The 16,930-nt window shown below is 48.0% G+C and overlaps 2 protein-coding genes across 4 annotated transcripts in view; one reads left to right on the forward strand and one right to left on the reverse strand.

Annotated features, from left to right (window-relative positions):
- The window catches only part of DNAJC17 (DnaJ (Hsp40) homolog, subfamily C, member 17), a 30,783-nt gene extending 21,147 nt beyond the window's left edge, over window positions 1-9,636 (reverse strand). Inside the window, exon 1 of the mRNA XM_010847963.1 lies at window positions 9,490-9,636. Coding sequence (XP_010846265.1) covers window positions 9,490-9,567 — 78 coding nt within the window. The 5' untranslated portion in view covers window positions 9,568-9,636. The remainder of the gene's footprint in view (window positions 1-9,489) is intronic.
- Window positions 9,637-9,728: 92 nt separating this feature from the next.
- Window positions 9,729-16,868, forward strand: ZFYVE19 (zinc finger, FYVE domain containing 19). Of its 3 annotated transcripts, none has more exons than XM_010847966.1 (11): window positions 9,729-9,926; window positions 11,323-11,444; window positions 11,613-11,666; window positions 12,051-12,169; window positions 12,266-12,411; window positions 12,759-12,867; window positions 14,972-15,181; window positions 15,617-15,696; window positions 16,010-16,108; window positions 16,210-16,337; window positions 16,420-16,843. In XM_010847966.1, the coding sequence occupies exons 1-11, from the start codon at window positions 9,873-9,875 to the stop codon at window positions 16,496-16,498; spliced, it is 1,200 nt and encodes a 399-aa protein (XP_010846268.1). In that variant the 5' UTR covers window positions 9,729-9,872; the 3' UTR covers window positions 16,499-16,843. The 3 variants fall into 3 exon arrangements, with proteins under 3 accessions (XP_010846268.1, XP_010846267.1, XP_010846266.1); XM_010847965.1 differs by having other exon boundaries at window positions 9,783-9,926; window positions 12,051-12,411; window positions 16,420-16,534; window positions 16,622-16,868; XM_010847964.1 differs by having other exon boundaries at window positions 9,783-9,926; window positions 12,051-12,411; window positions 16,420-16,868.
- Window positions 16,869-16,930: the final 62 nt, after the last annotated feature.

A 16,930-nucleotide genomic window follows, 5' to 3' on the forward strand; every position in this document is an offset into this window, starting at 1 on the left:
TTTTTAATATGCTGTCTAGGTTGGTCATAATTTTCCTTCCAAGGAGTAAGCGTCTTTTAATTTCATGGAGATTATACATACACATACACACACACACACACACACACACTCAGATAGATATACTCAGTGAAATATTACTCAGCTATAAAAATGGAAACTTGCCATCAGTGATAATATGGATGGACTTTGATGGCATTATGCTGAGTGTCAATGAGTCAGAGAAAAATACCATATAATCTCATATACCTGTGGAATCTAAAAAACAAACAAGAAACAACTCATAGAGAACAGATTGCCCCAGAGCAGGCAGTTGGCAAAATGGGGTAGCGAAATGGGTGAAGGGGATTAAAAGGTATAAATTTCCAGTTATAAAACAAATAGCCATGGGGATAAAATGTATAGCATGGCAACTATAGTTAGTTGTTGTTGTTTACTTGCTAAGCTGTTTCCTACTCTTTGCACCTGCTTGGATTGTAGCCCACCAGGCTCCTCTGTCCATGGGATTTCCCAGGCAAGAATACTAGAATGGGTTGCCATTTCCTTCTCCAGGGAATCTTCCTGACCCAGGGATAGAACCCAAGTCTCTTGCTTTAGCAGGTGGATTCTTCACTGTTGAGCCACCAGGGAAGCCCCATGCTATATATTTGAAAGTTATTAAGAGAGTAGATCTTAAAATTCTTATCACAAGGAAAAAAAATTATAACTATGTACAGTGATGGATGTAATTTAATTAGACTTATTTTGGTGATTATTTCACAATATATATCTCAAATATATCAAATCATTATACTGTACACCTGAACTAATATAATGTTACATGTTAATTATATATTTAGAAAAACACAAAAAGCAAAAAAACAGGGATGTTTAGCTTCTTTCAATTATCCTAAGCTAGAAAGCAACATGGTTCACTGAAAGAAAGAAGGTTCTGGAGTCTAACAGATAATGTTTTAAAATTTTGAATCTTCCGCATGCTATTAGCACAATCTGGGGCAAATTACCAAATCTCACTCAGCCTTAGGTTCTTCAACTACAAAGTGTGGGAAGTATCCCCTACACATAGAGCCACCCTTAGGTTCTTCAACTACAAAGTGTGGGAAGTATCCCCTACACATAGAGCCATTGTGAAGATTAAAGAAAATAATCCATGTGAAGTACCTAACAAAATCAGGTACTCAATGTAAGGTCCAAACCTCTTGTTTATCCACTCCTAGGAGGGAGGTAAATTGTGACACCAGCCCAGGATGATGCCAACCTGACTTCAGAAGCTTCAGGAAAGGACCCAGGTCAATCCAGTATGAATTCTCAAGGTGTACAAGGCTGGTTTCAGGAATGCTGGGGGCAGTTCTCAAATTCTATCCTTGGTCAGCCCCCAAGGGCTCTGAACTACCCTCATTCAAAGTATAGGTAGCCTGAGATCCTCCAGAGTGGCCATGAACAAAAACCCAGCTGGCCTAAGAATGCGGGTCAAGTGTGTCTGTCCTGATTAACTAGTTATTACAATCTTTCTGTCCTGATTAACTAGTTATTACAGTCTTTAGCTGCTAACCTTGCCCTGGGCAAGGCCCATTGCTGGGTTTTAGCCTGGAAGGCCAGTTCTGACTTTGAATCAGCTGGCCTGCAGTTTGGTATTTTGTGCTACTAACAGGACTCCCAGCTCCGCCCAGCCCTCCTGGAGTGAGTAGTACCTGAAAAATTTCTCATCTCATAAACACAACTCTCCTACAACAGGCCTCTGAAAAGCTTCTGTGTCAATACTGTTTATTATGAAATAATTCCACCTTACTAGCAGCTCAAGAGGGCAAAAAAGATGCAATACTATTTTTCTTAATCATGATAAGTTGAGAAGGAAGAGGAACTTTCAGAAGAATAAAGAAACAGAACGACTTCTGTGTTATTATGTGAGAGAGACAGGACTATTTAATCCCAGGGTTGGCAGCTCCTTTATGAAACGGAGTCTGCAGGTGCTTGGACACCCAGGGAGGGTTGAAGCAGCCACTGAAAGTTGCCAAAAGCTACTGAATTATCTCAATACTTGCAGTTTTCCTTCTTTACCTATAGTTTTCTCCTAAAAACTCAGATCTCCCTAGCACTTGGAAATAGTTGTTTACATTTCCTGAGACTTCACAGAAAGGACCTAGGTGACAATTGAGGGGCTTCTCACCCAAAGCCCCTGCCCAGACCATGATTTTTCCAAGAACCAGGCTGTCTCCAAGACCCAGTCCCGGAATGACAGAGATCTCAGATGAACCTAAACTTTTTTTTTTTTTGAACCTAAACTTTATGAGGACTTTAAACTCCAATTTGCAAAAGTGTGGTCTTTTCTCTTGATGCCTTTCAAAAATACCACAGATTACTCCCTTCCCTTCTCCATCCTAGGACACTACTTGAGTTTGATCAGTCTTCCGTCACGCAGGATCATCACTCAGAACATAAACTACTGAACAGTACAAAATGTTCAGATGTTACTGAGGGCAGAGTCAGGCTTTTCCTATGCTTCCTCAGGTGGTGATGATCTTAAATTCTACTTTTAAAAAAAGTATATTTGACTGAGCTGGGTCTTAGTTGTGGCATGCAGGATCTAGTTCCCTGACCAGGGATGAAACAAGGGCCCCCTGCATTAGGAGCAGAGAGTCATAGCCTCTGGACCAACATGGAAGTCCCTCAAATTCTACTCTTTTATAGAAATATCTCTTCCCTACTAGACTGTGCCAGATACCAGCATATCTTTGGAAGTGCTTATAAATCTGCTGTTTCTTTTTTGGTATGGCCTGGAAAAACAGACACACCGGTTATGACTGTACTTCAAATGAGAGCACACAGGTATAGGGAATTATGGGGGTTCTTAGAAATAAAGGGAATGCGCTTTAGGGGACAGGGAATTTTGCTTATCCCTAGGGCCCAGAACAGTGCACTGGGCAGTGCCTGGCACTCAGTAGGCACACAATAAATACCTTTTGAATGAAAGGGGCAAACATCCATTTGTTCTCAACCAAACACAATTAGGAAAACTCAACTATGTCAATTGCTTCTGGCCTATTGAAGAGCAGAAGGAAGTGGGTGCTGTTCCAAGCCTTGGAGATCCTCCCACACTATTTCATAATTTCTCCTTCTACCTGCTAACACTTCCTCTTAAGGAGAAATCACTACAACAGACTATAAAAGAACCATAGTGGGAACTAAATGTTATCCCCCTGCATCACAGAGGGGAAGAATGAGTTATGCATTAGCCCAGCCCTTCCTGGAGGCTCCATAACTGGATTGGCCACTTGCAGCAACCTAAGCCCAGAGCAGGGAAAGGAGCTTGGAGCTGGGTCTCCCACCGTCTCCACTGGGCTTGGTGCCAGGCACACAGGAGGGCCTCTGACAATCCACCTGCCTCCAGTTTCACCTCTTGAAAGGAATGAATTCCCAACTTAGACAAAAAAGCCAGGCGCTAAGGGGCCCAATAAATGTAAAATAGCCATCATTAACTTAAAAGAAAGGTGCCCTACAAAGAAGAGATCATTATTTTTTAGAAGGCTGTTATCCTTCCATATAATAAAACTTGGAGCAAGTAAGTATTAATAGTACAAGTAAGTCCACAGGGTAGACTCAGATACAGAGGACACACAGGGAGGCCACTCCATGTGACAACAGATACTGAATGAACAAATCATGCTGGCGAATCAGCAAGAAGTCATTACAGGCCCAGTGCCAGAAGGAGGAAGAGTTAGTAATCTCAGCCTGGGCAGTATTTTCTTGCCAAGCCTGGGGGAGGCAGACATCTCATCAACCCTGCACTAGTCACAACCCCAAACGTTATGTGACCGCCTGATATCATAAGCAGGAAGTAAACCACAGAGCTCTAGGCACTTACCTGGAAGTCCCCTCTGCCTAAAAGATTGGTCACTTTCATTTCTTACAGCCTATGGTCTACACTGCAACAGCACTACGGAGAAATTTCTAAATTTCTGTGGAAACGGGACTGCTCCTAAGGCTCTGAGCAAAGAGGGTGCCAGCCACTGCCCAGACCAGTGCTCTCAGCTCAGCATTTCCAAATGTAGGCCTGCCAGTAGTACTGTGAGATGATTCTAGGGGCACCTGGACCTCACGCCAACATCTCTCGGTCTGCTAACCATGGTCCATGGTCCAGACTCAGGACAGTGACCTGTGCAGCCTGAACCAACCAAGACCATGCACAGGGCCTGGGCTGCTTCTGTCCATATGTTGCCCCTATGTGCCTTAAAGGATCCAGGTCCCCAGCCCATCCCTGAGGTCACTCCTCTGGTCCTCCCTCCCCTCAGGCTCTCCCTTTGGTGCTCCCAGTATCCGTTCCTGGGCCTCAACCCCGGCCCTGCCCTCCTTCTCAGCCCACGTCCCCAAACCAGACTGGTCTACATGTGGAGGCCAGTCTCCTTTTCCACCTCCACCTCCTCAGATGCCCTCTTCTCTCAGGCCTGCCTCTCCCTCCCACCCTTACCCTAAGCAGGCTTACATCATGCCCAGACTCTCAAATCCTCACCTGCCTTCTTCTCTCAGGTTGGAGATTCCCACCCCTCAGATCTGACAGATACCCTGGATCCGGCGGCTCCTCACCTCACCCCCATGGCCTGCTATCACTCTCAACCCCTAACGTCCTCGGTCCCTACCCCCAAAGTCATTCTCTCTGCCTGGGCACAGAATTCTTTCTCTCTTGGCCCTGGTACTTCCTACATCTCATTCTTTTTTCCCCTTAATGCACTGGTTTCCTTCATGAACAAAATTATATTAGTAAAAAGAAGAGAGTTGACTTAAAGAAAAACAATAATAACCAAATAAAAGTATTCAGAAGCAGCAAAAATAGGGAAAGCAGTTATGCAAATAGAGAATATTTTGAATTCTACCTTCACTAAGATGAAAACTCCACTATGGTAGTTTTAACACAAATTTTAATACATGTCCTCAAGTTGTCCAGGTTGGCTTAATATCCTTCAAGTTAACCCAGGTCGGGCAGCTTTACTCAGAGTCAAATCTCTATCTGTGTCAAGGATGGGAGCGAGAGGCTTTCTGGAGCCATCTCTTGTTGCCCTAATTGCTCCTAAGTTGTGGGTCATGGAAAACAGCTCTGAAAGAGGCATATAAAATGCAGGTTTGGGCAGGTGCTCTGCATTTACTAGCCACCTTATGCTGGCCAAATCAATTAAACTCTGCAGGTCTCAGTCTTCTCATCTATAAATTGGAGCTAATAGTCCTTGCATACCTCACAGGCTTATTTTGAAGATCACATCAAATGAGATAATTTATGTGAAAGCACTTTAGTGTCATATAAATGTGAGGTATTATCTTGAACACTAATGAATAGCTTACAAACACAAATGAATCATTCCTTCTGACTTAACAGGTAGCCAAGTAACTTCAAAACTTCAGAGCTTCAGCCAGACAGCCAAACCCAGGAATGAGTTTATCAGAGAAATATCAAGAAGACTTGGAGGTTGGGCTCCTGGTCCCACCCAGTGCCGGTCAGGCCCTCAGTGAATGAATGAATGACAAGTGAAACCAGGCTCAGTGCCCAACCTTAGCGCCTCAGGGCCTGGTCTGGAGGCAAGAGGCTGGAGGCAAGGCAGCCATTTGGAGGCAGTGGACTGAGTCCCACACACCTCAAATCCAGAAATGGCCCCCAGACCCCCACAGAATCAAGTATAGCCACCCCAGGGCCTAGAGGCCCAGAAATACCACATTTTTCAGATTCATCTCCCGCCACATCCTCAACAAATCCTAGGCAATGCCCCAATCTTTGTCATGCCAAGCACTTTAACCTCATACCATTCCTTCAAGTCCTTCTCTGTCTTACTTTTCTTATATCGGTAAGAAACAATGGATGTCAGTGATCACATTCTAGGGTATAACTGAAACAAGTGATTTAAATACAAGTATTAGCTAGCAAACAGGTAAAATCGCCTTTTCCTTAAAGCAATAATAAAATATAACCTGAAAAGGTCAATAGTAAGTTTCCATGGTAGTTTTCCTGGTAAATACATTTAAAAGTTGAGTCTTCAAAGGGTTGATCAAAAAGCATTTTCAAGCACCTAGCTTTACCAAGTAATACCTGGCAAGATACAGTGAGTTACGTACCCTGCAAAGGGCTTCAAATGAAAAGCAAGGCTGCTATAAACAGGACAGAAATTCACATGTCAGCTTCCACGGATTTGTGCAGGGCAGTGGTAGGAACACTAAATTAGGGCTCCAATATGGCCCAACACTCACTCACTGGGTGATCTCAGCAAGTTCCATAACCTCCCTGAGCCTCCATCCTCCTGTCTATAAAATGAAGACAGTAAATGACCATGATGATCTTCTTTAACCCTGCTGCAAAATATTCCTTTCTCCCCTCAAGGTCTTGCATAAAAATACCTCCTCAGGGGAAGTCTTCATTGATCCTACCAATCACATGAATCATGCCTTCCTCTTTATTCTGACAGCATTTTCCATATAGGCTTTTAAAAATTTTTTTGTTTATTTTTGGCTGCTCTGGGTCTTCAGTGCTGCACAGGCTTTTCTCTAGTTGCGGCGTGCAGGCTTCTCATTGCGGTAGCCTCTCTTGTTGCAGAACATGGGCTCTAGGGCACGCAGGCTTCAGTAGCTTTGATTCCTGGGCTCTAGAGCACAGGCTCAGTAGTTGTGATGCATGGGCTTGGTTGCTCCACGGCACGTGGGATCTTCCCGGACTAGGGATCACAACCCTGTCTCCTGCATTCGCAGGCAGATTCTTTACCACTGAGCCATCAGGGAAGCCTTCCTTACATGCTTTTATTCAACCTCTTTCACTCTACCTCAGAATTCATTGTTTACTATATTGTGTGAGCTGTCAGAAAACAGAAGCGGTATCTTCTTCAGCTCTGAAGTCCCACCATGCCCAAACATTTGTGAACTCTGCTGATCCTCAATCTTGTTCTACCTCCCTGATGCCTCACCTCCCTTCTACTCTGACCACTGCCTTGGTTGAGAATCACTGGTGTAGTGTGAAGTGAATGAGGGACTCTAACAAATGAGAAGGGGTGAGGCGTGAAGGGCAACCTTAGACATGAGCTGTGGGAGACTGCACTGGACATTAGAGCTTACAGTGTAGGAAGGTGAAGTTACAATGATAACAGCATGAATGAACTTGCAGCGAGTCTGTGCTAAGTGCCTTCTACGTGCTTTGCCTGGACTAAGCCAGACAACAAGGCCGGTGAGGAGGGACTGCCATCATTCCCATTTTGCAGATGGGGAAGCCAAGGCACACAGAAGTTAAATGTTTGTTCAAGGTCATGAACTAAGTAAGTAATGGAACCAATATGCATACAGTCTGACTCCAAAGTTCTCTTTCTTAACTGCCTGCGGTGATTAGTACAAAGATGATTATAAAGGCACATTTACAATCCCAATACACCTCAATGCTGTATTATGATTTCCATCCATTCTCAATACAGGGATGTAACAAGCAACAATTCTTGGCCTCACTTGTTAAGATTAGTTATAAATGCTGTCATTTTCTACACAAGTTACACTCTGTAGGAAACCGCCATCTGATTAGAAAGCATCACCTTCTAGAATTATCAACTTTTGACTTCTGCATTTCTAAACAATGAACTACAAAAGCAAGAGACAGAGAGCCTGGAAACAGACATGATGAGGTAACCCTCCAGGGACTGCTCTCTTCACTTGTAGACATTTAATAAAAGTTTGTGGAATCAAATGGTGTTTGGGGGAAAAAGTTTCTACCCTCTTCTAAAACACAGATGGAAGGACTTTCCTGGCAGTCCAGTGGTTAAGACTCTGCGCTTCCACTGCAGGGCACATAGATTTGATGCCTAGTCAGGAAACTAAGATCCCACATGCCACGGAGAACTAAGCCTACATGCCGTAATGACTGAACCCATGTGCCCGCACCCTGCATGCTGCAACTAGAGTCCGTGCACCACAGTAAAAGATCCCACACAATGCAATGAAGATCCTATGTGCTGCAACTAAGATTCAGTACAGCCAATGCAGCCTTCTCACCTACTCCTTACTTCACCTGAGTGAAAACTGAATACCAACCTCATTGCCCTGCTTAGACCCCAGCCTCTTGACTAGACAACAGCCTCACCTGATCCCCCGGTGGCAGCTCCTCTACCCATCTCGTACTGTGTCCTTTCTGCAAATTGACTTTGAATATTTTCTTTAAAATCCGATTATGTCACTTCTCTGATTAATATATACCTCAGTGGCTCATAACTGCCTTCCTCAGGAGTTCTCAACGTCAAGGTTCCAACACATTGGCTAGATCCAGTGTGAAATGTCCACTAATAATGAAGTACTAATTAAACAATTTATAAATATAGAATACTTAAAATAGTGTCCAGCACATGATATTATATAGGTGGTGCTGTGCTGTGCTGAGTTGTTTATGACTCTTTTCGACATTATGGACTGTAGTCCACTAGGCTCCTCTGTCCGTGAGATTCTCCAGGCAAGAATACTGAAGTGGGTTACCATTTCCTCCTCCAGGGGATATTCCCAACCAAAATATCCAACCCGCATCTCCTGCATCAGCAGCTGAATTCTTTACCCCTGAGCCACCTGGGACCAGTTCTGTACTGACTGACTGTATCACTCCTCAAAGGCCCTGTGGTCTCCCTGCTTTTCTGTCCCAGAGTTTCCTCTTTCCACAAGCTCACTCAGACAATAAGCAGAACAGCCTGGAAGTACAGGGGCATCTGTAGGCACTAATTTTCATTTGATAACTTATCTGCCTCCACTTCCTACACTGCTACAGCCACCACCATAATTCTGGGGGAAGTAACAGAGATCTTAGTTACAGCTTGATCAGTGTACCACTCCCTGGCACATTTATCAACCTGGAGTTTCCTGTGAAACTCCAATTCCAGGTCATCTGCCTACCCTTCTGATCCTCCTGCTTCTGGCCACTAGCACATGTTGAGAGGGCAACACCTGAGCATCTGCTACTAGAAAAGAGTCAATGGGCTGGGGTGTAAAAGAAAACAGAGATGGCAAAGTCATAGGTCACACTGCCACTGAAGGTATGAAAAAGGAATGGAGGAACCTTGAGACCTGGCCTTTCTTCCGCCCTAGGCTCTTAACATAGTTAAATCAGCCAGCAAGAGAGACAGAATGAAGCACCTTTAGCCGCAGTCTAGACAGAAGGGGCATCAGAGGCTGACACTGCGCAGGCGCAAAAAGTAGGGTAGGGTTGCCTCCCAGGCTCAGCCGGCGGCCTCCGCTACACAAGGGCCACCGAAGAGCACAGTACAGTGCCCCGCGGAGTAACCTCTCGCTCGTGCCACCTCTTCTTCCTGAGGCCCTCAGACCCCTGAGGTCTGAGGAAGGTCTGGGAATACCCCTTCTGAAGCCATTGGGCCGCCTCTCGTTCCCCACTCAGGGCCCGGCGGAACCTGGAAAGATGTTGGTGCCAGCCTCAGGTGAGGCGCCAAGGCTGGGAGGGCCGCCAGGTCGCTCAGGATCGACTTTCCTCACCCCCGTTCTCACCTCTTTGTCCTCCGCCTTCTCCTCAATACCTAATAGCGCGTACAGGTCCATTTGTAGGAGCTCCTTGGTCACCGCCATGATTCCAACTCTGATTGGATTAGTACTACAACTCCCAAAAGTCTACGCGTGTGGGGCTTCCCGCGGACAGTCGGCTCCAAGCCCGCTGAATGGCGAACGAACTACGACTCCCGGCAGCCCTCGCGCCCGCCGCTGCTGCTCTCCGGCTGGGGTGACTGTCGTGAATCTCCTGTCGGAGGCCTTGGCTGGCCCGCGCAAGTGGGCGTGGTAGGTAGGGGCGGGGCTGGGTGAAGGTGCCTGGGGCCCGTACCTGACCCGCAAGAGGTCTGCTCTGCGGATCCTGCTGCGCTGCACCGGGAAACAGGATGGAGAGTAGGTGCTACGGATGCGCTGTCAAGTTCACCCTCTTCAAGAAGGAGGCGAGTCTCTCTTCACGGGCTAGAGGGAGGACGCGAAGTGGAGGGAAATACACGGGACTTGCAGTCCTAGGCTTGGTTTTATGGCACCTCTCCAGACGTGTGGCTCTCTGAGCCACAGAGCCTCAGTTAACATTTCTATAAAACGGGGCTAACACTCCCTTGCTTTCGGGGTTATGGTGCTGGATGTGAGTTCCCTGTAAACTGTAAATCGGGCTCCTGTCATTTTCGGAAAGCTAAGCTTTTCTGTCTGCCAAGTGTAGGATCTGGCTGTTTCCCTCCACCCTGCTCCTCCGCAGCCCGGTCTTAGTTAATACTCTGTGACCACTCTCCACTACACCATGCCCGTTACTCTTTCTGCTCTGAAGCCCTCACCATCAAGCAGCCTGCCCTTTCTCCTGTCTCCAGGGCAACATAGCAAAGTCTCACTTATCCTCAGCACAAACCTGCCAAGTTCCCATGGTAAACAGCAGGCTTCCTCTGCCTCAGTGTGACCAGGAGATAGGAACCGGATAGGCGGGATGAATAGCTGGTAGGGAAGCAGATCATGGAGCCCTCAGAAACCTGGGTTTTGTAGTCAAAGTGGTCAGAATTCAAATTGGGGCTCTGCTATCATTCACAGAGGTGACCTTGGTTTGGGCAAGTCTAGTAACCTCTCTGATCCTGTTTAAAATAAGAATGATAATGGTTGTCGTCAGGATTAAGTATGATAGTGTGTATAAATTGAGGATTAAATCAAGTGATGAATGTTAAGTACTGAATTTAGTGCCTGGCTCAGACAGTAAGGAATCTGTCTGCAGTGTGGGAGATGTGGATTCAATCCCTGGGTTGAGAAGATCCCATGGAGAAGGGAGAGGCTACCTACTCCAGCGTTCTTGCCTGGATAATTCCATGGACAAAGGAGCCTGGCAGGCTACAGTCCATGGGGTCGCAAAGTGTCCAACATGACTGAGCAACTTTCACTTTTCACTCACACAGTAAATGCTTAGTAAATGGAGGCTATTGTTACCATCCCATCCTGAGTCAAACCTCCTTCCATCTCTGCTAGAACAGAGAAGGCATGGGCCCTGCATTCTCTTTCTCCTCTGTTGAAGAAGTCAGTGACCTGAAGCATGGGACTTTGCCTATTTGTCATTTACACTCTTGTGTAAGGGAAGACCGAGTAGAAAGCATGTGAATTTTGCATGAAGCTTTATGAGATTTGAATAGAAAATTGGAGACAGGAATCGCTTTGCCCTCCACCCTGCATCTCTCCCCAGGCCTGGGCCCCATTCCCCATCCTCCTCCCAGCAGCTGGTCACAGCTTCAGTGTCTGCTCTGTGTGTGTGTTCAAAGAGTCCCCGTGAGGAGCCTTCAGGGGTGGGTGAGAGGTAGACTCCTTGCTTCATGTTTCTTGTAGTATGGCTGTAAGAACTGTGGCCGGGCCTTCTGTTCCGGCTGCCTTAGCTTCAGTGCAGCAGTTCCCCGAGCTGGAAACACTCAACAGAAGGTCTGCAAGCAGTGCCATGAGGTTCTGACCAGGTGAGAAGCCAACACGGGTGACGGTTCAGCCGAGCATGGCAGCTGGCAGCTGGCCAGGCCTCTCAGCCTTGTGCTCTGGGTCTAGAGGTCGACTCGGGATTGTTTGGGGTGGAGGGCACCGATAGGCAGATGGTGGGTGATTTCTGACACCAGATTTCTTCTCTGTAGAGGATCTTCTCCTGCCAGTGCCTCCAAGTGGTCACCACCTCAGAACTACAAGAAGTAAGTGCTGAAGGGACAGAGACAAATGGGGAGGGGAAAGGACACAGGAGCCGTAGGATAGGAGTCTCTTCCCAGCCTGTAGCTTAAGTGAGCCCAGGATCAGGAGGATAGCTGACTCTCCAGCTCCTGAGTGCCCTCCTGGCTCAGAGAGCAGCTCATCAGTCTGTTCCCCAGAAAAGGTTCTTGGTAGACCTCACCCTCTCAGCTGAACCCTCCTGCCAGTTGGCTGGGTTGGGGTGCAGGGTGACATGAGCGATGGCCCCAGAAGATGGTCCATTGGAGGCCTCCCTAGCTGCCTAGAAATGATTTGAATGGGAAACAGAGAGGGTGCCTTCACCCCTCCCTTCTGCATTCATCAAGAGCCTCTATCTCATATCCTACCAGGCGTGTGGCAGCATTGGAAGCCAAGCAGAAGCCCAGCACTCCCCGGAGCCATGGACTGACCCAGCAAGATCAAGTCATTGCTGAGCGCCTAGCACGGCTCCGCCGGGAGAACAAGCCCAGTGAGCAGGCCCAGACAGGGTGGAAAAGACACCATCCGGGGCTCCTGGGAGTAGGATCCCTCTGGATATTACAAGGCATCTCTATGCCAATTGCAGAGTCAGTGCCCTCGCAGGCGGAGATAGAAGCCAGGCTAGCTGCACTGAAGGATGCACCCCAGGGTCCTGTCCCTTCCACCAAGGAGATGGAGGCGCGGCTTGCTGTGCTGCAAGGCAGAGTTCCATCTTCTCAGGCCCCCCAGCTGGTGAGTGCTGTGACTTTGGAGGGATGGAGGTCCTGGGACAGGGACCCAGCAGAAGCCCAGATACATGTATGCTTAGATACTTTGCAGGAGTACCTCCTGCTCCTGAGGCCTGCTGCCAGGCCAAGGAACCAGGGACAAGCAGCAGGATTGGGTGGGGCAGCAAAGAGTGGCCCCTAGGTTCTGTTGGGGACTGCCAGACCTACCTGATTACATGGGCTCTTGGTTAGTCCCCTTTCCCTGAGTTTTGGGAACGCCTCAGCACCCAGCCCTGACCGGAACTGCTCTGAGCCTTATGATGTGGCTTCCCCACCACCCTGCTCCCCACTGAGGTTCCCTTCTCTGAGCAGGCACATCAACCACCGGACCCCAGGACCCAGGTGCAGCAGGCACAGGATCTGCTGACACAGCTAACAGCGGAGGTGGCTATTGATGAGAGTTGGGAACAAGAAGGCCCAGGTATATTCTCCACCTGGCTCCCCCAGGGACCCAGCCCCTACTCTTTCCCCAGGTGGGAGAGGCTCCAATGCTGACACTCTGGGAGGTGAATATAAATTAGAGAATATCAACATTATAAGGATTGCCATTTATTGAATGTTTACTCCAGTGGGAGCCAGTGTAAGCCTAGTGGATTAGTGTGTAGGCATTAGGCTCAGACAGTGATTCTCTGTTCTACCACTTAGTAGCTGTGTGACCCTCAGCATGTTGCTTGACTGAAGTCTCACTTTCCTCATCTGTAAAATGGAAGGATGTGTGGTAAGACCTACCTCATGGAAAAGTCATGAGGAGTAAATGGGCTAATCCAGGAGTACTTAGGACCCTGCCTGGCTCATAGTAAGTGAATGTTCTCTGTGATGATGATGATGATAAGGAGGAAGAGGCTATTTACTTAAAATTAAATTTAAGATTGAGTTCCTCAATGGTACCACATTTCAAATGCTCAGTAGTCACAAGTGACTCATGGCTATGATCTTGGACAGCACAAATACAGACCATGACGTGACATGGAATGTTCCCATCATCATAAAAAATTCTTTTGGACAGAGCTCTTCAAAAGCTTCACATCAGTGGTTCTCAACTATGGTGATGATTTTCCCTGCAGGGTCCAATTGGCAACGTCTGGAGACATTTTGGGTGTTGCAACTCAGAGGGTACCACTAGCATCTAGTGAGCAGAGGCTAAGGAAGCTGCTGAACATCATACAATACACAGGGCAGCCCTCACCACAAAGAATTACAGGCGTACCCCAGAGACATTATGGGTTCAGTTCAAGTTCACTGTAATAAAGTGAGGCACGTGAAGTTTTTGGTTTCCTGGCGCATATAAAAATTGTGTACACTATACTATAGTCTATTAAGTGCACAATAGCATTATGTTTAAAAAAAATGTACCTACCTAATTTTAAAATATTTTATTGCTAAAAATTGTTAACCACCATCTGACAACATAGAGTTGCCACAAACTTTCAACTTCTAAGAAAAAAAAGAAAAAGCAATTATCTGTGAAGTGCAATAAAACAAGGTATGCCTATGTCCTGTCCAATATGTCAGTAGAACCAAGATTAAGAAACCTTGCTTTAACATGGAACTCTGCTCAATGTTATGTGGCAGCCTGGATGGGAGGGGAGTTTTGGGGTAGAATGGATACACGTATATGTATGGCTGCATCCCTTTGCTGTTTACCTGAAACTATCACAAATGCATGCATACCCCAATACAAAATAAAAAGTTTAAAAACCTTAAGAAAAAAAAAAAAGAAACCCTGCTTTAGGGGAATTTCCTGGTAGTCCAGTGGTTAGGACTCTGTACTTCCACTGATGGGGGCAGAGGTTTGATCCCTAACTGGAGAACTAAGATCCTGCATGCCATGTTGTGCAGCCAAAAAAAAAAAAAAAGAAACCCTGCTTTAGAGATACAATCTCACTGAATATCCTCAGTAATCCTATGATTAATATTATTATCCATATTTTATGAACGAGGAAATTGAGGCCTGGTGAGCTTAAGGAACTTGACCAAGGTCACATAGCTATTAAGTAGTGAAGCTAGGACTTCAGCCCAAAGCTGTCTAACTTCAAATGTCTTATTCTAAAACTCTGAGCTGAAGAGGACCATGTCAGAGTCACACCCACTCAACTAAAATTCTTCCCCCCTAGTGACATTCAAGACCTCAGCTTCCCTCATGTCGTCTCTGTGCTGCTCCCTAGAAATGCTGATTCCAGCCTGTAAGGCAGAGGGCCTGGCTGGACCCTGGCCTCCCCATCTTCTGCTCCTTTCGGGCAGTGATTCTCATACCATGGGGCACCCACCCTAAGGGCAACATGTTAAAGTATCAGGTGGGTGGGGATGAATTTAATTGAAAAAAAAAGTCTAAGATTACTGGTTTCTTATATTTGGGAAAATGAATAAAAATAGCTAATTTTATTTGCAATATAAGCCACAGGAACTATTGTGGAACAAAAAGCTGGTAATTCATGGAGGGTTTTTTAAAGTTAGGAAATGGGCTCAGTGGTTTCTGATGAGGGATCCCGAAATGTCTCCCTCCCTGAATGCATCACTCTTTCTAGCCGCCTCTATCCAGAACGACCTCAACCGGGGGGGCCCAGGGGCCCAGAGCACCAGTTCCAGGGGGCAAGCCACCTGGTCCCTGGAGGAGGAAAAGAGCAGGTTGCTGGCTGAGGCAGCAGTCGAGCTTCGGGAGGAGAACACCCGGCAGGAGCGCATCCTGGCCCTCGCCAAGCGCCTGGCTGTGCTGCAGGGACGGGACCCTGACAGAGGTAAAGGCTGGAAAACCAGCCACTCACTTGTGTCCCCTGGGCAGGCCCCCCGACCCCCACCCCGAGGCCAAGCTCTGCACAGTGGCTGTACTCTCTGCCAGGCCAAGTCTACTGAGCACTGCCTAGAACCATGAGACAAGTGCTAGGGCAAAAAGGTGGATGAAGAACAAGGGGCAGCCATCAGGGGGCAGGGGCCCCGGGTCCCTTCAGGTGCAGAACCTTCTGTTCATGCTGTCCAGCCCAGCAGAGGGGGCAGAGTGGAGATCAGAGCAGAGGGGGGTCAGAGCCACTCTGATCAGAGTGGCTGCAGAGGCGGCTTAACTCTGGAACAAGTGCCGCTGGAAACCACACCACTCCCGGGGACAGCAGTACAGCCACTCCGGTGAGCTCTCCACCTCACTCCTCTTCCCCTGCTCCCTGCCCTCCATCTTCAAGTGACCCTCCAGGACTACTACCTTCCTGACAGCGATGATGAAGAGGAGGAAGAGAAGGCCATCCAGAGAGTCCTGCGGCAGGTTGGCCCTGCCTTACCCACCTGACCACCCCTTGTCTGGTCCCTGCTGTGCTGCCCCACCACACCCCTGGCCCCATTCACTCTGTGCCCACCCTGGGGTTTGCTGGCCTGTCACTCTGCAGCTCCTGTTCTAGCTGGAGTTCCTCTACTCCCGTGACCCACACCTGCCCCTGGTCCCTTGAGATGGGACATCAGCAGCCACAGACAATAGATCAAGGAAGATGGGTTGAGAGCTTAGGCCACAGAGTGCAGAAATACTGTGCATTGGTGGGGTGCCTGGAGCTAGGAGCTGTACCTCTTCACTCTGTCCACAGCTCACCGAAGAAGCTGCCCTGGATGAGGCAAGTGGCTTTAACATCCCTGTGGAGCCAACTCCCCAACCCCAAGACCAGTCCTGCGGGGCAGAGCCTAAGGTGAGAAGAACCACAGACACAGACCCCCAGGCTGCCATCATAGCCTCCCTCCCACCTCCGTCAGGTACCTAATGTCCCCCATTCCTCTCTGGTCCTTAAAGGCCCAGGCCATGGCCACCAGGCCTGAGGAAGAGGAAGAGGAGCTCCCTTGGTGCTGCATCTGCAATGAGGATGCCACCCTTCGCTGTGCTGGCTGCGACGGAGACCTCTACTGCAACCGCTGCTTCCGGTGGGTGAAGGTGGAATGTTCTTTGGGGCTGGGAGAGTTCCAGGGCTACCTGTGATCTCTGACCTATTTCTATGCTCCACAGGGAAGGCCATGATGCCTTTGAGCTTAAAGAGCACCAGACATCTGCCTACCAGCCCCTGCATAAAGGCCAAGGGCACTGAGGGAGCCCTGGTCCTCCCGGGAACGTCATCCTACAGGCAAGCACACAGGCTGGGGCGCCCTCCAGGGCATCTGATGGGAGGACATGACAGGCTGGACTGCTTATGAATGTGCCCTTTCTTAAGCCTCCGTTCCTGGAAGGAGGAAGGATTCTCCACTGGAGACAATGACTGGAGGAGCCAGAGGGAAGGCAGAGGTCAGGAGCCTTCCAGCGCTGGAGTCTGGATTGGAAGTGAGAGACAGGGCAAGACCAGTCTGAATCTAAGGAGGAGCCTTGAAACTTGCTCAAGAGCCCAGGGCCCTCCGCTGGTACTTGGAGGATTTAATAAAGTGTGTGATTCATTGGACCAGCATCTTTTATCTATAGAACCCTATGGATCCTGAGCCTGGGCCCTCGGAGAGGTACAGGAGCAGAGTCCTGTGAAGTGAGGAAG

Source organism: Bison bison, unplaced genomic scaffold (assembly GCF_000754665.1).
Source record: "Bison bison bison isolate TAMUID 2011002044 unplaced genomic scaffold, Bison_UMD1.0 scf7180017864259, whole genome shotgun sequence".
Taxonomy (NCBI): domain Eukaryota; kingdom Metazoa; phylum Chordata; class Mammalia; order Artiodactyla; family Bovidae; genus Bison; species Bison bison.